Below are 24,337 nucleotides of genomic sequence, written 5' to 3' on the forward strand. Positions count from 1 at the left end.
ATTTAATTTTCAATTAAATTAAAAAAGGCTAAAGTAAAAAAAATAGACAATTTAAGCCTTTGACCAGTTTATCTTGATTCCAATTCATTCGAAAATTCAATTAGTGATTCTCAATCCTGTTTGGAACCTCAATTAATATGCAGAAATTAAACTGCAATTTAAAAGACATTGTCAATTAAATTCTGAATGACCAGAGTAAAACCAGTCTCCTTCAGAAGCTGGATTAGCTGGATTCTCCAGCAGAGAATTATGCACAAAGCACCCTGCCAAAAAAGCTCATGTCGTATTCTGCAAACCAAAGCAGTATTGAAGGCCGTTTCAGAGCTCTGCAGCTTTTGAAGTGCTCTGATTGGTGGGGTTTTCTTTAATGCGAGTGGTCTCTCCATACTCATGAAGACTTGTTCGCTGCTCACAGGAGTCAGATTCAAGCAGATCTTTAATTCCGTCTCTTAAAAGAGCAGCGCCGCAGGTGGAATGCTAACATAGTGTCTGCGCAGCGGGAAACCCGGAGATGAAGGTAAGGCCCCCTGCGAGAGAAATTCCCAGCAGCCCTTGAGGCCCACAGGCAGAGGGGAAGAAGAAACAGCCCTAAAGCCAACACGAAGCCGGAGGTTTAACTTCCAGGAACGCTCTCTCCTACCTCACATTTCCATACGGACATCCTCAGTAATAAACCGCTCAGCTCCAGATAATGAGCTCCGTACTTCTGCGCTCATTAGCGACTCCCAGACTCCAGCGCTTTAGCCTGCGACGCTAACCTGACGCCCCACTCATTTAGCTTTGACTCTCTGTTAGCCAAGCAGCTAATTAGCCGCTCTGCAAACTCTTGGCAAACCTTCGGCCCTGCTCACCACAGGCTAAATCTCCATTAGCTACAAGGCTAATCAACGCCGCCAAGGTTTGTTAGCGTGGGATCGAGTCATTAGCAGGGCTTACTTGACTCCGTGCAGGCAGATGGAGCTTATAGTAGGCGATTGCGTCTCAAGGTGCTAGGCTTACACAGCTACAGTATGGCCATATTGCCTTTGTTTACCTTTGTTAGTGCCTGTGATGTCTTATGCAAATGTGGATAGCTTTTAACACGCTAAGAGCGTGCAAGGCCCTATAGCGCTTCAAGCAATTACAGCTGAGCGTGATCCATTTGGCTCTAATGCAATGTAAAACAAGATTTTTTGTAAATAAAACAAAGATTACAGGAGTACAGTTTCGATAAATAAATAAATAAAATGTTCTAACTCAAACTATTTCTGAGTAAAAAATTGTTTACCTTTGAATGAAAAATTGGCTGAAAATGCACCCTCTGGCCATCCAAGATGTAGATGAGTTTGTTTCTTCATAGGATTGGTAAAAATGTAGCAAGTGACACTTGATCAGCAATGGATCCTCTGTAGTAAATGGGTGTCGTCATAATGAGAGTCCAAACTGCTTATAAAAACATTGCAATAATCCACACCACCCCAGTCCATCAATTAATGTCTTGTGAAGTGAAAAGCTGCGTGTTTGTAAGAATCAAATCCATTATTATTACATTTTTACCTTTCGTCTTCCATCCAGAATATTGCTTATTGAGTCTATAATCCATAATAACCTTTCCCACAGTGAAAATGTCCATCTCCTGTTGTTTAACATATTTGTTTAGTACGGTTTTGACTTGTAAACGGTTCTTGATCTCTGCATATTTCTGTCCTGATTCAGACCATATGATTTGAGAAAGCAATATTAGTACATTTTAGATTATACAAGTACATGTACTTGTATTTTTATAAAAGCCTGTTTCCGCCACCGACTAAAAAATGAAAAAGGTAATTGCAACTTTTTATCTTACAATTCTGAAATTTTCCCCATATAATTGCAAGTTTTACAATTTCTCTTAGAATTGTGTGATACAAACTCACAATTCTGACTTTTTATATAACGATATAAACACAATTACGAGTTCATATCTCAATTTTGACTTCATAACATGCATTTGAGAGTTAAGTCAGAATTGTGAGATATAAACTCGCTATTCTGAAAACACATCAATCAGATTTGCAAGTTTATATCATGCAATTCTGGAAAAAAAAGTCAGATTTGTATTTATATCTCACAACTCTTCATAACTCGTAATTGTGAGTTTATATCACACAATTGGGAAAAAAATTATATCTTGCAATTCTGACTTAATTTCTCAGAATTGTGAGATATAAACTCACAATTACGAGTTTTTTCTCAGAATTGTGAGTTTATATCTTACAATTCTGACTTCATAACATGCAATTGAGAGCTAAGTCAGAATTGTGAGATATAAACGTGCAATTCTTTTTTATTCCCGAAAAGTGGATCTTATAACTCACAAGATAAGTGCTTTATAAGAGTTTACATCACGCAATTCTGAGAAAAAAAAGTCAGAATTTCAAGTTCATATCTCACAATTCTGACTTTATAACTCACAATTGCGAGTTTGTCACAGTTCGAAGAAAAAGTATCTTGCAATTCTGACTTCATTTCTCAGAATTGCAAGTTTATGTATCAATTCTCACAAAAAAAATACAGAATTGTGAAAAAATGCAATAACATTTAAAAACATCTCCATGATGGATATATTTATTACAAACATGCAGCTTTTCTCTTTACACGACATTAACTGATGGACTGGAGTAGTGTGGATTATTGTGTCATTTTTATCAGCTGTTTGGACTCTTGTTCTGATGGCATCCATTCACTGCAGAGGATCCACTGCTGAGCAAGTGATGGAATGAAAAATTTCTCCAAATCTATAAATGCGTCTTGATTTAAGTTCAGATATTTATAATAAAAAGTAAGACAAAAGCACAAAGTAATAAAGGATGCCAGCTTGCTTAGCAATGATTAAACAAACGTCCCCATTCGTCCATACTGTCTGCCACCCATATTGCGTTTGCATCATATATCTCTGGACCACCTATGCACAATAACTGCAAGCTAATTACTGCTGATTTGGCAAACACAAACCTGGCAGCCTCTGAGAACAATAATCCGGCTATCACAGAGCATGATGGGAAACGAGCGAGCGGCCGCAGACCATGTTGTATGTAATTTATACAGCTACGCGGCGGTCTGTGCTGTAATTAACATCATCTTTTCGACAGAGCCACCAGCCGACACCAGCCCAAACAAATGAGCGCTGTTTAAAGCAGCTTTTCTGGCCAGCCTGCTGCTGACGGGTCATTAAGATGATTGAGATGATTTTAGCAAATAAGAATGAAGCGGCGCAAGCCGAGTGTGTGTGTCTGTGCATTTAGTGAGCCTGTAGTCATCCTATTTACCCTAAAGGTAAGTTCGCTTTATCATCTGTAGAGAATGGTTAATGTAATATTCAGAGAGTGGGTATAATCATCCCCTACACTGCAAAAAAAAAAAAAAAAAATAGTTTCTTGCCTAGTAAATTTGGTGTGTTTTCCATTAAGGATATATATTCATTCTTAAATAAACATATACTTACTTGAAAAGCAAAATGACTTAGGATATTGATATAATCAAGATATAGTCTTGTCTTCTGAAAAAAGTATCAAATTTCAGTTGGTTTATGCTTAAATCACGAAAATAAAAATCTGTCAGTGGGGTCAGAAAAATAAACCTAATTTAAAAGAAAAACAAGCTTTATTTTTCTGACACCACTGGCAGATTTAAAAAAAAAAAAAAAAAACAAACAAAAAAAAACTTAATATCTTATGTAATTTTGTTCTCAAGTAACTGCATCTCAATTTGAAAATGCTTTGAAAATTATTATTTTGCAGTGAAGTAGCTAAATATTTACAGGAATAGTTCACTTCCAGAATAAAAATTTCACAATAAAAAGTAATACATCTTTTGAATCTGTAAAGACTCTACATTTATTCATGAGCCAATGGGTTGAAGGTCCAAATTACAGTTTCAAAGCAGCTTCAAAGGGCTCTACACAATCCCAGGCAAGAAATAAGGGTCTTATCTAAACAATCAGTTATTTTCTAAAAAGAACGAATTTGTATACTTTCTTTTTTTGTAAACACTGGGTCAGTATTTCTGCCTTTGTCACGTGTCCGTGATGACATAATGTGTAAAGTCAAGCTAGTGCAAGACAAGCATTCATGGATGCATATAATGCATATGAATTTTTCCTTTTTTCTTTTTTTAAATAACCATTTGTTTTGCTAGATAAGACCCTTATTCCTCAACTCGGATTGTGTAGAGCTATTTGCAGCTGCATTGAAACTACAATTTGGACCTTTAACCCATTGAGAACCATTGAAGTCCACTTTATGGAGATAAATCCTGAAATGTTTTTCTCAAAAACCTTAATTTCTTTTCAACTAAAGAAAGAAAGACATGAACATCATGGATGACATAGTGGTTAATAAATTATCAGGAATTTTTTACTCTGGAAGTGAACTAATCCTTTAACATTTTACAACCGTTTTATGATAGAAGTGACCAACAGCAATTACCCTGTTAGGCAAACTACTCAACATTTTTTTTTTAATTACATTCTGAACCAAAAAAAAAAAATTGGATGCATCATTTACATGATTCATGTAATCCATAACAGAATGTGACGAAACAATATTTTGCCGTTTTGCATTTTCAACTTATGTACCAGTTCACTCTTATTTGTATTTTAAAACTTAACCTCAAACCATTGCTTCCAGCTAAAATATGAATCCACAATCCACAATAACTAGGGCTGCCCCCTAATAGTCGACGAGAAGAGGCTTGGTCAACCAACATTTTATTAGTCGCAAAAAAAAAAAAAATTCCACAGGAAGTGGCGAAGTCACACCGTCCATGACGGACAGATCATTAAAGGCTGGTCTATGTGGTAATATAGTACATCTGGTAGGAAATCCAAATGCTCACCTATTCATCATTCTCAATGTATGTAGTAGCAACTTTACATGGACATTCAAACTAATGTTAACCTAGAAAAATGTGCGCTATTCAAGTGTCTGTGGAAGCTGAATAGTTGCACGCTCACTGCATGACAGATGGAGGCGCCAGTGCAGTCACTTGCTCTTAAAATACTCCGTCATTTTTGGTCATACAGATAAACGTCATACATCTTTTGAACGTGTAAAGACTCTACATTTATTTGTGCGTACTCACAATAGCAACAAAACATTGCGCTTTTGTAAAATAATGAAAGCAAACAGGATGCACTTTCTGCCGTCTCAGTCTCTATGAACTTGAGCGTGAAAAAATCGGTGTATATTTGCTTTACAGACATGAAAAATGTATCTATTGAAATGTCTACTTTTAAATGAACCAATTCAAATAGAAAACAAATATTTTCAGATTATGTAATACATGCATACAGGTGCATCACTACTGAGGAGATGAGTCGGTGTCACCAACTTCATTATTTATTTATTATTATTATTAATTATTATATCTGCCTCTGCGCTGTGGCAAGCTTTTTTTCTTCTGTCTGCGCTTTAGCACTTATTAGGCTATGTAGGCAATTAAAGGCTTATTATTATGATTTATATGTTTTATTAATAAACATGCTTAATAAATGCTTAAAATAAACAACTACTAGTCGACCAGAAAAAAAAAAACTTGACCCACATACTTGTTCAGAACTGTTTTGGGTTATAAACAGTGCTTGATCAGTGCATATTTCTCATCTGATTCAGACAAGTCACCTTTTTTGCTATTATGGATAGAGGATGGAATCAAAAAACATCTTAAGGATGGATTGGTTTCTTATGAACAAACAGATTTTCTTTTCACAAGATGTTAACTGATGGACTGGAGTTGTATGGATTACTTGTGGAATAGTGTGATGTTTTTATCAGCTGTTTAGACTCTCATTCTGACGGCACCCATTCACTGCAGAGGATCCATTGGTGTGCAAATGATGTAATGTTATATTTCTCCAAATCTGATGAAGAAACAAACTCACCTACATCTTGGATGCCCTGAGGGTGATTACATTTTCAGCAAAGTTGAATTTTTTGGTATACCATTCCTAAAAAGCATGAATCTCCAGGCGATGAAACCAAGAAAAAGTGAGCAAAAATGTGTTATAGTGCATGAAGTTATCAAACTCACCCCAAACATTTGCCGTAAATCCGGGTCACGGAAGCGGAAGGGGATGTTGGAGACGTGTAACCGTTTGGGCTGCTGTTTTTCCGTGGACTCTGAATGCGGCACCTGCTGGGAAACTTCTGTTTGCGTCACGTCTTCTGTCTGTCCGAGCAAAACAAAGACGAAAGAGCCGTCCGTTCATTAGTGCCTCCGGGTTAAAAAGAAAAGAGAATAAGAAAAAAACAAAACAAAAAAAACAACAGATGAAGGATAGTAAGTTAGCCTACTTATCCGCGGCTATCATTTTTCACTCCGGCGGCACGCGGCTAAACAGACGTTGAGTTATGGTGGCCTACCTGAGGTCATGCATCTACAATACGATTATTAATCTCCACCTGTTACTGTCTGAGGAGCCCAAACACACCAGATATACTGACAAATATCCAGCAAACACACACATTCACGCTCTCGGAAGCCATTGGCTTGTTGTTTCCATCATTATGTTGATGATCCGCCACAAATGAAACTTCAGACACGTGTGACAGATGTTTTCTCTCTCCGCTAGTTCAGTCGAGCAGAACGACACACACATACACACTCATTTTTATGTGCACGCTTACAGCAGCATGTCATCAGAATGTCATCATTGAGGTAAAAAATGTTCAGATTCATTCAAACACACACACACACACACACACACACAATGGCAACAACATCAACAAATCTCCCCAGAGCATCACAGGCTTCATCAAAACATCAACACACAGCACCAACATTATTGCATCAGCTCGTAACGGAGACACACACATACTAACGTACTGTGCGCGGCACGCGTGCAAATACGTGCAAGACAGTTCTGCGAGTAATTTGGCAAATCTCACGAAAACATTAAAGTATCCCGTATGATGCATTGCTAGAAATATTGCGAGTGCAACTGCTTATGATGCTTTACGAGAGAAATGTAAGTCATTATTCACTGAAAAACTCCTCTGCTGCAGGTCTCATGTGTCACTTGCAGAATTATTATAGTTAAGTAAAACTAAAAAAAAGTGTTATTTGAAATAAAATAAACATGAACTAAAAAGACTCATTTTCATTTAGTTTTACTTGATGTACTTAACTAAAACTGAAATAAAAATGAATCAAAAATATACAGACATTAAAAGAAAACTAATAAAACTTTAAAACTGAAATGAAAACAATATGAAAACTAATTAAAACCATCATTAAAAACTACAATGTTAATTCTGCTATAATAACACTGGTCACTTGTAGTCAGTTGTTTAAAATGCCACTGACTCTCACGAATGCATACGGAAGAAAAAAAGATAAATTACATGAAAACGTGACAAAATTAAACCTTATTTCAAAACTATTGCATTGCACTGACAAAAGTATGTTTTCATCCCAAAATCTCATTACTATAATGCATATGTTTGTTTATAGTTTTCAGTGATGATTCTCATTATATTCCCATCGCTGTAATAGAGTTTCAACATTAATGTCATAAAAAGTACTGTTACATATGTTTTTTTGTTTTTTTTTAAATTAGCAACTTAATGGCATATAGCACATACTACAAACACTGTAATTAAAATAACATTATTTATACTTTTTTCTTTTGCATTACAGAAATGAAGACTCTAGGAATGTGTTTAATAGGAATGAATATTGTCACAATGAAACTGAGTCTGAAAATACTAATTTCTTACTTTTTCTTATACACCTACACACACACACACACACATACATACACATTGTATGTATTGTAGAAAGTATAAAATAATAAAAAAAAAACCTTCTACTCTTTACGCTCTGATAGATAGCATCTGACAGTTGCATAAATAAATAAATCTTATGTTATGTTTGAATTAAAACAAGTTTTATTTTAATTCAAAAAAATGTACTGGAATAAATGATATAAATTACGAAAAATATTTCACAAACAATAAAAAAAATAAACTAAAAAAAAAAAACTATATATTTTCAAAACCAATTCATTTTATTCATTTAAATTATTTATTTATCTTGTTGTGAGCCTAAAACCAGCCTAAAAATTGTTATATTTATGCTTAACACGAAAAAAAACAAACAAAAAAAACAGGTTAAGAAAAACAAATAACAAATGTTCTTAATTTTCAAATGACATGTATACTTTAATTGTGATTTAAATCATTTAAATATAAAATTATATATAAATATTTACCTCCTTTTGCATTACAGAAATTAGAATTCATAGTCATTCACAGTCATAAAAATTATGTCACAATCAAAAGCATCTGGTTCTAAACAATACACATTTTTTTAGTTTTAGGGTGAAATACGAGCTGAACACATTCCCAACAAGTTCCATGACATTCACCTTGTGGCCTTTTTTTTTTCCTCTTATACATGCGAAACGCAGGCTGGTGCTGGAGTGGAGTCATGCGGCGTGTGATTTATGGTCACACGTATGTGCATGCAGACACATGCAGTACATAATTCATTACACACACACTCTTAACGTGCTGCTCCGCTGTAGGGAGGAGTGTGATACATCGTTCTCATTTATCTCCCAGCATTAATCACCCCAGCATCATCATCATCATCACCATCATCATCACCACCAGCGTAACGACCGTCGGCTTTATTGTTGCCATTATGATAATCACTGTCCCGGCAGTAACGAGGCTCGTTTGTGCTCTTTTATGGCTCTCGCCTGCGCTCTGACACGCAGCGTTCTCACTGACAGCTGTCTGATTCAATCGCTCTGCCAGTGTGTTCCTGGGGCCGCAGGTGAAGACGGGGCCACCAACCCTGCTCCTCCCCCTCCCGCCCTCACTGCACCCTGGGTAATGGGCGGACGCTCGTCCCCCCGGGGCCGTCCGCGAGCGCGGAGGAGACGTGTAGAGGTTAATACCACACCATTTTTTTTCCTTCTTTCTATCTGATAATCTTGTTGTAAGCATAATTCTTACTAAATGTGCTTCGATTTAAGCTTAACAAGAAAAACAATTCTACCGATAGGGTAAGAAAGTTGGGTGAACTTGAAACAGGCTGTTGTAAGCATAAACCTCACTAAATGTTGTTAGATTTTTGGTCAATAAAAGAAAAAAAAAGTTAAATAAATAAAAAATTCTATTGTTACATCAAATTAAAATGCTCCTATTAAGTCTTGTCCTCTTTCAGCTGTGAAAATAAATAGATTAGATATTTCAATATGTAAATATTTTTATTTGAATAAATTAAATAAAAATAAACAAATAATACAAATAAATACGTTTAAAATTAATTCATTTTATTTTATTTATAACTATTTGTTTATCTTGTAAACATAAACCTCACTAAATATTGTTACATTTATGTAAATATCGTTACATTTATAAATTACAAGAAATTTTTTTTTGCTCTTTCGACTGTGCATAAAAATTGCGAAAAGTCCAAATTCCATCTCGATCATTTTGATTTTATTAAATAATATAATAAATTATAAACACATAGTTGAAATGTAAATAAAAAATACTATTTCATTTTTAAATATATAAAACATTGTTTATTTATTAAATATTATTCACTTAATATTACTAACATTATTTATTCATTTATTGTCTTTCTTGTTGCATGCATAAAACTCACTAAATATAATATAATATAATATAATTAGATTAATGCTTAACATACATACACACATACATGCATACATATATATATATATATATATATATTTTAAGTATACAATTTATTTATTTGTCATTTTGAATTTGAAAAAAGGGTATCACTATTATATTTATAAAGTATTATTATAAAAATATAGTTAAAATGTAAACAAAAATAATAAATTTCATTTTTAAAATATTATATAAAATATTGGTTATTCATTCATTCATTCATTCATTCATTCATTCATTCATTTGTAATAATTAGTTTTTCCTGTTTTTCCATAAACCTCACTAAATGTAATTAGATTAATGCTTAACACAATTAAAAACAAAACTGAATAAATAAATAAATAAATAAATAAATAAATAAATAAATAAATAAATAAACAAACCAGTTTGCCAACAGGGCATTTAATCTGAATAATTTTTATTATTTAATAAATTGTAGAAATTATATTTTTTAACAAACACATTTTTTTTTTATATACACAACTTAATTCATTTATTTATAATATTTATTAATAATTTATTTATTCATTATATTAAACTGAAATGCTCCTAATAATTGTTTATAAAGTAAATAAAAAGTCCTATTTTAATATCAGTATTTTTTATTTGAATAAATATAAATGCAAAAACAATTATAAATAACAAATAATATATAATTATAAATTATAAAAAATAATACATGTATATTGTAAATAATTAATTTTATTTATTTAGAATTATTAGTTTGGATAAACCTCACTAAATATTGTTACATTTATGCTTAACAATATTTAGTTAATAAAAATAAATAAATAAATAAAATGTTATTTTGAAGCACTTGTAATAAGTCACACTCTCCATCAGCACAATAATAGCACATTTATAATGAGGTTTAAGCACAGGGCCGTGAGCGTCTGCGAGCCGTTATCAGCCACAGGAAGACGATCCGTGAGAAATCCCCCCGGCCCAACGAGAATAACTAGCGAGCGTGTCCACCTTTCTACTACGCTAAATTATTCATGCTACACCATGTACACACATAAAGAAAACAGGCCAAGAGTAAAAGAGCAAGCAGAAATCCAAAAAAGCATTAAAGCAGTAAAAGACGAAATGATTTTCTGAGCACAACTGCTAAGAAAACTACACTCTGCATCTTATTTAAGATGCCATATGCTAAGCAAGGCCTCACAAACTAATGAAACTGCCAACAGGAAGTACATAATGGCGACTGCATTGCATTCATATCAACGCTCCCCAATGCACTGAATACATAGAGCTGGTATTTAGACAAGTCTTCAGCACAGTAACATCAATTAGCGTCCCGATTGCATGAAGCAGGAATGATGCAAACAGACACGGCACTTAACCGGTGTCACTGTGTCTGCGAGCGAGAGCTAGTAATACATGACACTGATGATGTCATTCCAACAGCAGCGAGGGTGACACGTCGTTACAGTGGCGTCAAACGCTCGCTCTCGCCTCATTATTTTGGACAGAGGAGCATGTACTCCCAAAACACACACCTGCTCATGCACAGCTTCCTCCACGGCTTCATAATCACCGCATCATCTGGATATTTTAACACTGACTCAGAGAAACCCTGTCCACTTTTAGGAGCTCTGGGAGACACGGGTTCATCTGATGAGGTTCAAGTGATGTCTCTAGCGTGAACTCGCTAGATTCTCTTAATGAAACCCTTCATGCATGTTCGTGGTCTTATCGATTGAACGATTCATCAGTGCATGTTATCCCATAGGGAAACAATGCTGGAAACCTTTACCTAATTTGGTGTTATGGGTCAAAAATGATCCACCTTTTAAAAATGTTTGTAAATCTATCATTCTTCTTTATTATCACCAAGTCATGGAGTCTTTTTGTCAACTTGTTTTCTTTCATGTAGTACAGGATTTGTATTTATTTGATTGATCAAAGCTTAAGAACATCAGTTTTGCTGTGAAAAATGGGTTGACAAAACAACTGAATTCAGTATTTGGTATATATGGATATATGATATTTGGATATATATATGATATTTGGATATATATATATATATATATTATTAGTATTATTATTAATTTTTTGTGCTAACTAAAAGCAAACAAGGCGATAAAAACACTGAATACAATATTTGATAATAATCTATCACATGAAAACTATAAGCTATTTATTTATATTTGACAGGACGATTATTTTTGACCAGGGACACCACAAGTTTAACAATGTGGGAAAAATTATGCTCAAAACAGTATTTAAATTTTTTTTTATTCTATTTATTGATTTATTTTAATTATTTATTCTTCTTTTGTGCTAATTGAAAGTAAACAAGTCAATAACGAGAATGAATCCAATATGTGGTAATAATCTAGAATAAGGTGGGAAAGGTGGAAAAATGATCCCAAAAAAGTCTTACATTTTTTCTTTTTCTTTTTTAATTTTTATTTATTTATTTGTGCTGATTGAAAGTAAACAAGGCAATAAAAAGACTGCAATATTGGGTAATAATCTAGCATAAGAACTTTAAGGCTTTTTTTTAAGACAGTAATTTGAGCAGGAACACCACAAGTGGAAAAAATTATCCCCAAAAAAGCATACAAATTTATGTGATTTATTTAATATTTTATTTATTTTATTTTATTTTTATTCATTTATTTTTTGTGCTAATTGAAAGTAAACAAGTCACTAAAAAGATTGAATGCAATATTTGGTAATAATCTATTATAACATAAGAATTTTTTTTTTCTTCATTCTTGACCAGGAACAACACAAGTGTAACAAGGTGAGGAAAAATTATCCCCAAAAAGTACAAAAATTGTTTTTTTTTTTTTTGTGCTAATTGAAAGTAAACTAGTCGATAAAAAGACTGAATCCAATATTTAGTAATAATCTAGCATAATGAGAAAGTGATGAGCTAATTTTTATATTTTTATTTATTTTTTTTTTTTTTTTTTTGGTAGGATGATCATTTTTGACCAGGAACACAAATGTAACAATTATCCCCCCAAAAGTATTTTATTTTTTTTTTTATTTTTTTTTTTGTGCTAATGGAAAGTAATCAAGTCGATAAAAAGATTGAATCCAATATTTGGTAATAATCTAGCATAACGAAAAATTTATGAGCCAATAGTTTATTATTATTATTATTATTATTTATTTATTTATTTATTTATTTATTTATTTATTTATTTATTTTTTATTTTTTAATTCAACTTTATTTATTTATTTTTGTGCTACCAGGAACACCAAAAGTGTAAGGTGGGAAAAAATATCCCAAGAAAAGTATGTGTGTATATATATATATATACATATATATATATAAGTAAAAGTAAACAAGTAGATAAAACGATTGAATGTAATATTTGATAATAATCTAGCATAAGAATTTTATAAGCAATTTTTGACATTCTCTCCAGCTAAAAATGACCAAAACAGTACTTAATATCTAAAGTAAGTGATGGGGAACTATTATTTTTATATTTCGGACTATACAGGGTTTAGAATACATGTATACATACACTTATTTCTGATATGGATTTTGCTTCTCAGGTGAATTTACCTTAAAAACGTAGCTGTGTGTAATGGAAAGCATAAGACAAAGATACTGAAAAAGAGATCTTTTCAGTCCAAAGAGTAGTGTGACTCTAGCTGAACTGCTATATGTGATGTGCATCTTGACAAGTGTCAGTGTGTTAGCATGTTTGACGCACCGCTGCTGTGTTGGTGCTGCTGCTGATGGCTGGCGTGTTGCTGTCGGCGTTGGCCAGATCGCTGTGAGTCTGTGCCGGCGTGTAGAGCGCCAGGCCGTGATCCGGCACGCGGTTCTGCCCTGCGTAGTCTTGCGTGGGAAGCGCGGTGAACTCTGCGGGGATGCCGTTCTGTGGGGGATGAGCGAACTGCGGGGTGTAAGTCTGGGCCATCGCGTCCGCCGGATTGCTGGCCTCCTGATTACCCTGCAAACACACATGCAAATGAAAGCATACATTAAACCCCTGCGGCCTTCACATATGTGCTGGGTAGTAATTTATTACATGTAATGCAGAGTATGTAATCAGATTACAAAAATCAAGTACTTGTAATTAGATTATGCAAATAAGACAAGTCAAAAGCAACCCAAAAGTAGTCAGATTACATTACTGACTACTATTTTCAACATGTAACTTGAAATCACCGTAGGTTCAATCCCAACAATGCAGCACATGTCTGAGGCGAGCGTTGAGGCGTTTTTATCTGCGCCTCTGATGGGCCGATCGGGGAATACGGCCGCCCCGCACTTTAAATAGGCCAGGAAAACAACGATCACATCTCACGGATGATTACAGACACGCTTGATCATTACTAATGAACAGACTCTGTGTTGTAGAAGCCGCTCGGAGGACCAGAGGCCACTGGGATTTTGCACAGCGCAGGAAAAAAAGGGAAATCAGCCTCCTTACGATGTTTTGACTGAGAGCTTTGATTTTCCTGACAGGTTACTAATGTTAACAGCGCTCAGACGCGGCTTCACATAAACACTTTCTGCTCAGTGCTGTTTGTCAAGCTGCATGCGTCGCACTATAGTCAAGCCTATAAAGCCCGATATATCATATCTGATGTGCTTCTGAGGTCTCTAAATGATCAACATGATCAAAGCTTTTATGAACACATGTCAGCTGATTGATCGTTTAGACTCTTGTAGCAATTATAAGAGCCTTTTACACCATCAACGTACAAACATCCACCTTCAGCTGGTGCTTCACGTGTCTTTTTGCTGTCAAATCTGCACTGATTTTTACAGAGTAAACTTAAGAATAACTTTATACACTTACTGGACTGAACCAACTTAGTTTACTTGATTATCTTCATTTCTTAGAAAAATCACATTCGCTTGTGAATCCTAAATCTGATCAGCAGGCTTTTGAGGAGCATTTGTTTCCAGAACAGAATTTACTTTCACTGTTCCTGAGTGGAGAAATGATCTTCACAAGCCTTCACACATCTCAACTCTCATCTTTATTATATCTCTTAATCATCATTGTATAGCACTGCATCATAAGTTTTGAAACTACAGTGCTTTAATCAAACTAATATTCATTTTAGTTCAAGTTTTAGTAATTCTGTCGTGTTTTTTAGTCAAAGTGTTTTTTCCCCTCCAAATTGTCAGTATATCATACTATATGAGCCGTCAAAGCCTGATGTATCAAATATGATACTCAAAAACACATTTTTATTTTTTTTTTTAATATTAATTTTTAATATTTTCATTAAAGTTCCATGATAAATAAATAAATAAAGATATGGATCACTGTGGTCCGAGATGCAATTTTCACCAGAGAGAAGACTTATGGGTGAAAAAGGACAAAAATAAGAATCTGTATTAAACAGATAAAATGGATGGAATCGCTGGAGAAGATAAATGCACTCAATTTTCCCCGTCGTCTCCTCTGGTCGCGGTTATTTGGTGTTTGTCTCGGCTGTTGTTGCTGGAGATCTTTGCTGGAGTCTTTAATGAGGCGAGAGCCGTCAGCCGCCGTAAATGAGAGCAAATTAAAGCTACACAGAGAGATCCTGAACAAACCGCAGGTCCCAATTAAAGCTCAAAGCATCTGTGGCTGATACAGGATGAGTGAGATCAGCGCTAAGTCAGTTTAATTTTATTTCAAATCTGTGTTATTTCTGCATCACTGAGTTTTTATCAATATAGTTTTTATTTTTATATTCTCCACTATTATGTGTGACCCTGGACCACAAAACCAGTCATAAGTGTCAATATTTTGAAATTGAGATTTATACATCATCTGAAAGCTGAATAAAAAAGCATTCCATTGATGTATGGTGTGTTTTGGTCGAGATACAACTATTTAAAAATCTGGAATCTGAGGGTGCAAAAAAAAAAATCTAAATACTGTGAAAACTGCCTTTAAAGTTATTTAAATTAAGTTATTAGCAATGCATATTACTAATCAAACATTAAGTTTTGATATATTTATGGTAATATATATATATATATATATATATCTTCATCTTCATCGAACATGATCTTTACTTAATATCCTAATGATTTTTGGCATAAAAGAAAAGTAGATAATTTTTGGCCATTGCTACACATATAGCTGTGCTACTTAAGACTGGATTTGTGGTCCAGGGTCACATATTGTTTTTGTCATTTTTATAGTTTTTATTATTTATTAATGTATTAATTAAATTATTTTAATAGTTTATTTATTTTTCTTTATTTTTTATTTTATTGTATTTTATTTTATTTCTTTTATTTTTTGCTATTTTATTTTATGCAATTTTTCCCCCTTGGTCTCAGTTTAACTCTGAAATAAATTTTAGTTTAAGTAGTTGTAAATGGAAAATTGGTGAGAACCTACAAATACAACAAATACTACCAATGAGTTTAAATGTATGCTATTAAAATACTATGAAGGTAAAATTTATGCACACATACACATACATATACACTAATTATTATTAACAATTTTTATTATTTTAATATAAACAAATATTTAAAAAATGCAGTAAAAAGAAAAATATAATAATAAATAACAATAACAGTAATATTTCATATATATATATATATATATATATATATTTTTTTTTTTTTTTTTTTGTAAATATCAAGTAGTATGTAAATTGTGAATTGTGAGATGTGAGATGAATTGTGAGATGTAAACTAAAATTGTAAGAAAAACAAAGGTCAGAATTGTAAGTTAAAAAGTCACAATTACCTTTTTTTTTTTTTAAAACTTTGCATTCTGTGCCTAAAACAAGCTTCCCTACTTCCCTACTATAAGTTTTCCAGTCCCAAAAGTGTACAAGCTTAACTTACCTATATAGAACACTTAGCACCTCTCAAAACACACTTTCATGACGCAACGCAAAAGATGGTACAAAGCAGCGTTGAGTTTCAAAGCAGTGAAACACACACACACACACAGACACTTTAAAAGGGCAGCGCTCCAAGTCACACGGGGAGAAGAAGGAGCTTATTAGCAAAACACAAAGCCACGCTTGCTGCCGCGTGTGATCTCCGCTGCCGCTCTGAAGTGTGTGACAAACACATTTTCTGAGGGCAGACGAAGCAGATGAGAAAAAAGAGGCTGGTGAATCAGAGGAGACGTGGAGAGACCTTCAACCCCGCGAGTCCAGCGCCGATGCCCTCACATCCCACACAATCTCACAGACTCATGCTAATCACAGCTTAAGCCTTCACAGATACGACACACACCTCTCACACGAGACCAACGCTCAGCTTCTGGGACCGTTTCCATTGATTTCTGACCTGCACTCTTCTGTATGATTAATGACATCACATCATGAGCTCATTTACATGTGACCACCCACACTTACATATTAATGGTTAATCAGTATTCAGTAACTTGAGCCATCCTGACAATCAGTTTAATCTACATGAATACACAGAGGTTTTAATAGAAATACAGTACACAACTGTTCAGATTTTTAAATATTTTAATGAGAAGTTAGTTTTAGTTAAATTAAAAGTAAATATAGTCCATATTGAAAGTCTGGGATTCAATTTCTACCTAGAGGAAAAAAGGTTCCAGGAACTTAAAAATGTAAAACACAAAAGTTTTGATGCAAAATTAAGTTAATTCTATAATTAATATATTAATGTGCTATCATTAAAACAAATGACATTTTCAAACAAAAGGGGAATTGTACATGTATTTTTAAAATGTACTTAAATATATATTATTAATTCATATATTTATTAATTAAATGCATATGTGATAATTTTTGCATATGATTTTTATAGTTCTATTAACGTATTTCGTATTTGTACTTAATATAATATTTTCTACAATATTTTTTGGAAACAGCATTTAAATTACAGCATTAATTTAAACATTTATTATACTTTTTTGTTATTTGTTTACTTATTTGTTTAAATAAGTATATAAGTATATATATATATATATATATATATATATATATATAGACACACACAATTATATTAATACATATTCATATAAAATGGTTGTTTTTGTTTTTGACACTGAATTTAAACTACAGCATTCATTTTTAATACGTCTATATATTATAATTTAAATATGCATCAAATGATATAATCTTTTTTTGCACAGTTTTATATATATATATATATATATATATATATATATATATATATATTAAACAAGGTGTCAGCAATAAATCAATCAATCACTATTTATATTTACTTATTTTTAAATACATAAATAAATACATTTTTTTATTTTATTTTATTTTACTTGTTTTATCAATCTGTATTGTTTTGGCATTTTGGTAAATCTTGACATTTACTATTAGATGCTACATTGCATTTATTTGATCAAAAATACAGTAACATTGTGAAATATTATTATAATTTAAAATAAGCAAATTGATGAATTAAAACTTTTTTAATGAACAGAAAAAAACAGCTTTTATTTGTAATAGACTAAATGCATCTTAGCCAAAAATAATTTTTAAAATAAAGTAAAACGTTTATTTTTGAATGGTAGTGTAATTTATCTTAAAGGTATAATAACTACATCAGGTTTCCTTACAAAGGTGATCATGTAAAACTAAATTACAACTGAACGTTAGGAAGAAAAAACAAACTTGATCATTAGCACCTGAGAGTTCACTAAAATAACCCACCAGCAACCAGCAGCACAAGCGCTGAGGATCCCCCTCATTCCCACCAATTACAGCTCAACGACACAAGAAAGAGCGGTGGAGGGGCGGCAGGCCAATTTACAGCAGCTCTGTCCATCGCCTGCCACTTATTAGTCTTCATTCGGTGCGGCTGAAAGCTCCACTGTGTCATTTTTACACCTCATTTGTGAGAGAATACATTTGGCAAAACAAACAGCTTGTCTGTCCTCACTCTCAGTGGTTTCCCGTCTGCCGAAAACATCACAGCCCTGGATGTCTCAGCGCCTCTATGTGCCGTTTGACCTCAGATATTGACCCGAACACTCACAACCAACAGTGAGTGAGTGAAATCTGCTGAGACAGGAAAGATGTATTGGTCAGAGTTGCTCTTTCACTGGAGTTCACGGCTGTGTTTCTTGTGAACTTTGTTGTGAAATTTATATACTGTATATAAATTTTTCATTTTCACTTAGGTTTCTCAAGTTGAAGTTTTCCCTGTAATATTTATATATTTTTTTCTATTTCAGCTTTATTTAAATTCCAAAATGTTTTTTAATAGTTTAATTTTAGTTAAAAACAACACTGTTTTGTGCATGCATACACTATTAATGTTCTTCAGAAGATGCAAAATCAATTTATTATTGATAGATGTCTTTTTTCAGCATTAAATAGGTGCTTACAGTTTCACACAAATAAAGAAGACAGAACATTTCATGTTCTCACACTCAGCTATGTGTGTGTGTGTGTGTGTGTGTGTGTGTGTGTCTGTGTGTTTTGGGAGTTTGGGCCGCAGCAGTAATGGTCTACAGCAGGCATCCACGACCTGTTCGTCCTCTGAGACCCGGAGCTGAAAGTGTCTTAATAAAGCACAAAGACAGAAGATCATTTTAAACTCTTATGACACACGGCGAGGCGACCTGTGACTCTCACCGGACCACACACATCCTACACAAACACACACAGCGCTAATAAAGCCACAGCACATCTCTGCATCATCCTGAACATAGCAGATCAAACCTGCCTTGAGCTCTGAACCCACAGTCTCAATCCAAACATATAAGACTTAAAGCAAGTTCAACTCAAAATCAGAGTTATTAGCAAATAAACCAGGCCTGAACATCTGAGAACATCATTTTCTGAAGGCAACATGAGTGTGTTTGTGTAAAACTGATCTGCTGATCTGAAAGTTAATATATAAATGAAACACAGCTGAGGAGTTTATTAAGTCTCTTCTTATTTTAGCAGTGTTATCAGTTGCTTTCCTGAGATGCTTCAAACACTTTGGTGATACTGGTGATAGTACTAATTCAGAAAATTCTCTTTAAGACCACTTGATATGATAAAAACTACTGACAGCAAAGAGACTAACTCAAAAGTTGAAATTAAATGAAAACTTATTTCAGCTATTATTAAACCTAAATAAAAGTATACAAAAATGTAAACAGATGAACAGAAATAAAATAAATAGATAAAATAGCTTTAAATAAATCAATAAACAACCAAATAAATACAAAAATATGGAAATAAACAAAATAAAAACATGGAAATAAATAAAAAACATGGAATAAAATAAATAAATATTTAGAAGAAATGTTTAAAAACCCTTTGGGTGATACTTCTAATGGCACATCTTACTCAAACATTTTAATAACTTAGAATCTTAAAACTTAAAACCATGAGTAAAATCTTTTGAGACCACTTTATATTATACAATTTAAAGACAGCAAATGAGACTGAAACAAATGTCTAAGTGAAAATGAATGAATGAATGAATAAATAAATAAATAAATAAATAAATGGATGCACAATATTGAATTTTGCCGATATCCGATATGCTGGTATTTTTCAAATCATTTTGGCCGATACCGATACTGGAATATTTGCTTTTGTTTGGAAACAAGTCTCTCCTGTGCGGAAATGATAAGCAAATTATTTTTAATTTTGGTTAGTTTTTAACAAAAACGTATTTATTAGAATTAAAAAACAAAAACAATAATAGTTATGTTATAATGGCAGTATGTTGAAGCTTTGAAAATAACTATAAAGAAACTATATATCAACCGCTGCATTTTTTTCCCCACAGAAAAATTAAAAATTAAAGTGGTAACCTTCACATTTTATTTTATGATTTAACATGTAGATAGTCTAAAATTCAAGGTGTTGTAAAAATTATATATATATATTATAAATATTATAAATAATATATAAATAAATAAATAAATAAATAATTTTAAACAAACATTAAAAATTATAAATAAATAAATTCTTCAAACACTTTGGTGATTCTATGTTCAAGCAATAAATCACAATGACTAGAAAACTGGAGATAGATACTGTCAAGTCAAAAATTGTGACGTAGAAAATTTGGCCTAAACATTTATAATATCTTAATGCCTTAAAGCAGATTTAGCAGATTTGAGCTGGATGATAACAGCTGACATTTTGCAACTATATAAACAATCAAGCAGTCGAGATTCGCTACAGTATGACTCGCTCTGCACACAAATATACTAAATAAAATACTTGTATATCCCATAAGAGCGGGCGCATCCATTAGTACATTTTATGGGTCTGGCTTCCACTCTCATCCGCGTCCACCTATTTTTAGCTGTACAAAACAGCTTGTTTTGCTGCTTGATATTGCAAATTGGTGTGTCTTACCAAAATGAACACACTGGTTTGTAGTGCAAACATTTTTACCATTTACCGCACGTTGTTATTTTTCTCGTTATTTCCCTATAGTGGATAATAAACAGGAAGTCTCACCCATAGGCTTACTTCGTGTTGAAGAAAAAACTGGGTGATAATATGGTTACATTTTGCGACAAACTGAAAAGAATCAGGCGGGTGAGATACAGTTGTACATCGGCTGTACAGCGATCTGTGCTCAGAAGAGTGTTTGCTCTGCTTCAGATGGAGGATGATGTGAACCCGTGTTCGCTTTCCCTCAGGCGCTCAGAGATGAAGATATGAAGGATATAAAAGCGTTAATGATGCATGATCCTCATCTTGTTAATGGGACGGTTATTAAGAGTAATTATCTCTGATAGAAGAGAGATCGTTCCTGAGAGCTCGAGAAAATCTGTCCGGATGATCTGCCTGATCCAACAACACCAAACATTCACAACATTCAAACTCTTCTTGATGTCTTAGTTTCTGAAAGCGAGGAATATTTCCCATTCCTGGAAATACTTTTAAAAACTACTGTTTATTCTAAGACATTATTATTATCATTTTTGTTGTTGTTTTTATGTCTATATTGGTCTTATTAATTCTTTATTTAGCTAATGGGACTGTATATTTACCAAATGTCCCTAAAAATAACTTTTTGAAGTCCAAAAATAGCTTCTAACTAGTGTTAAATTAAATTTTTTAATTTGAGTTTTTATTTGTATAACCCAGAACACAGATCCTTCTGTGAAAGTCCATGTCATTAAACAAACATCTCATGTACTTTACATAAAAAATGAAGATGTTTGCAATTTAAAAAGAGTAAAAAAATGGACAAACACTATATATTATTAAGATTTACCGGTGTAAAGTATTAGACAAGCTAACCTTGCAGTATATGACCAGAAAATGTCAAAGCCTGTCATTTAATTCTTAGGGCAAATGAAGATGTTTTTATGCAAATCTCTTTCAACACTGAGATTTTAGATTGATGTTATATAACAAAGGTGTTTGCGTGTGTGTGTGTGTGTGTGTGTGTGCCTTCTACACACACACACACACACACACACAATATTCAACACTCATGAGCTGTAATGAGACAAAGTTAAGTAGTAAAACAATATGATGCAAACTGACAAAACCTCCCACAGCTGGCCTCATTACTGACCGCTGAGAGACTGAGACACGACACACTTCATCGCCTTCCTCCAATTAAATGTCTTCAATTGGACGCAGGCTTGGTGACCACATACATCCCATAATTGATGTCACAGACATTGTGTGTGTGTGTGTGTGTGTGTTTTATGTCTTCCTCAGTTTCATTCAGATCAATTTATTAGCAAACACTCTCTATGCATGTAAGCTGTTCTGTGACAAAATTGTCACCTAGTTCAAAATTAATAATTTAATATGAAAATGAAATGTTTTTATTCACCATCTTACAATGAGTTAAATTCAAGCTCATTCATGACTTCAAGTCTGAGCTAGGGTTAGTTAACTAAAATTAAGCAATTAAAAAACAAACAAAAAAAAAAAAAACAAACTTATGATCCAGCAGGTGAAAACAGCACTAGCAAGATTGAAATGTTCAAAACTGATCTGTGACTACAGATTTCTCAGCTCAGGAGGAAGAGAAAAACGCTCACTAAAGACGCTTGTCAGGAGGCGTTTCGTCCGTCCAGCTCTAATAACGACCGGCGTGACTGTTTGAAGGAGAAAATTACTCGCTGAAAAGCAATTGACTGACCTGCGTGTTTTCTCACGGGACCGCTGACCCGTGAATATTTCATTAGAGCCGGACGGCGCATACAAACGCATGTGTGAGTCTGTCATCACTCATACTGAAGAGACTCGAGCTACAAACTCTTCAGGATTTACAGAAGATCCACTAGTGTCACTCAAACTTTCTGAAGATGAGTTAACTTAAGGAGTGAATAAAATAAAATAATACAATAAAATCTTTCTGAAAATGAGCTAACTGAAGGAGTGAATAAAATAAAATAAAATAAAATTTTCTGAAAATGAGCTAACTTAAGGAGTTAATATAAAATAAAAAATGTAGGAATTAAGCTTACATATTTAATTATATATTTAATTATATATGTGTTAACTGTATATATACAAAAAAATGTAAATTAGACAGAAATATGTATGTATATAATGTGTATTTTTAAATACATGTATAACAATTTTTTAATTATTTAAACAAATAATAATATAAATATTATAAATTATAGAAAATAAACTGCATAGTGACAAACAGCAGTAAAATACAAATTACATTACATAAAATTTTGCATTTGAATTGTTTATTTTTTAGGTTAAATTATTTAAAATATTTATTTTAAAAAGTACAACAACATAAAATAAATAAATAAATAAAACAAACAAACAGCAATAAACAAATTAATTACAAAAATATAGCATTTTATTTGTATGTTTTATATTTTTATTTTAAAATAATTATTTAAAATATTTCTTAAAGTACTACATTAACTAACTAAATAAAAATTAACTGCATAGGGACAAACAGCAATAAATCACAAATTAATTACATTACAAAAATATAGCTTTTTAATTATATTTATATATTTTTATTTTAAATTTAAAATATTTATTTAATAAGTACAACAACAACAACACAAATAAACAAATAAATAAATAAATAGCATAGGGATAAAAAGCAATAAATCAGAAATTAATTACATTACAAAAATATAGCATTTTAATTGGATTTAATATTTTTTATTTTAAATTAATATTTAGAATATTTAAAACGGTTTTGAAAAAAAGGAAAAAAAAGGAACTGCATAGACAAACAGCAGTAAAACAATTGAATTACATTACATACATTTTACGTAAAATATTGCATTTTAATTGTATTTTTTATATTTTCATTTTAAATTATTTTTAAAATATTTAAAAAGTTAAAATAAATAGATAAATAAATAATGATAGACATCAGTAAAATACAAGACAAAATTTACATTACACAAAATATCATTTAAATTGTGTTTTATACTAAAACTATTAAAAATGAAAATCATTTAGAAATATGTAAAAAAAAAAAAAAAGGAAATAAAATAAATCATACATAACACAGGGAACACTACTGAGTGACGAGTTTGTGAATTGAAAGCAAACCATACAAATGCATGATTAAAATAACCTGAACACACAAAATGTAACTTATACCACAGTACTTTTGAATATTAGACCCTGATTGGCTGACAGACACTTCACGGTTTCATGTGATTTATTATCTGTAACGGTTATGAAGTAGTTCTCAGACACTCATACAATGTTCTCAACTGAAAATACTTACTTTCCACAACTACTAACAGCTGGTTTGGCCGTTTCAAGATTAGTTTATGCATGAAAACTTTTGTGAGAAGCATGGC

At 32.5% G+C, this 24,337-nt stretch overlaps 1 protein-coding gene across 11 annotated transcripts in view; it reads right to left on the reverse strand.

The window, feature by feature from the left end:
- rbfox3b (RNA binding fox-1 homolog 3b) overlaps nucleotides 1-24,337 on the reverse strand; it is a 314,331-nt gene that overhangs the window by 36,135 nt on the left and 253,859 nt on the right. For all 11 annotated transcript variants that reach the window (XM_051106640.1, XM_051106644.1, XM_051106639.1 and 8 more), the window contains 2 exons: nucleotides 13,355-13,597; nucleotides 6,049-6,186 (listed from right to left, as the gene is read on the reverse strand). In XM_051106640.1, the coding sequence (XP_050962597.1) occupies nucleotides 6,049-6,186; nucleotides 13,355-13,597 (381 nt within the window). The remainder of the gene's footprint in view (nucleotides 1-6,048; nucleotides 6,187-13,354; nucleotides 13,598-24,337) is intronic.

This window comes from Labeo rohita, chromosome 3 (genome assembly GCF_022985175.1).
Source record: "Labeo rohita strain BAU-BD-2019 chromosome 3, IGBB_LRoh.1.0, whole genome shotgun sequence".
Classification (NCBI taxonomy): domain Eukaryota; kingdom Metazoa; phylum Chordata; class Actinopteri; order Cypriniformes; family Cyprinidae; genus Labeo; species Labeo rohita.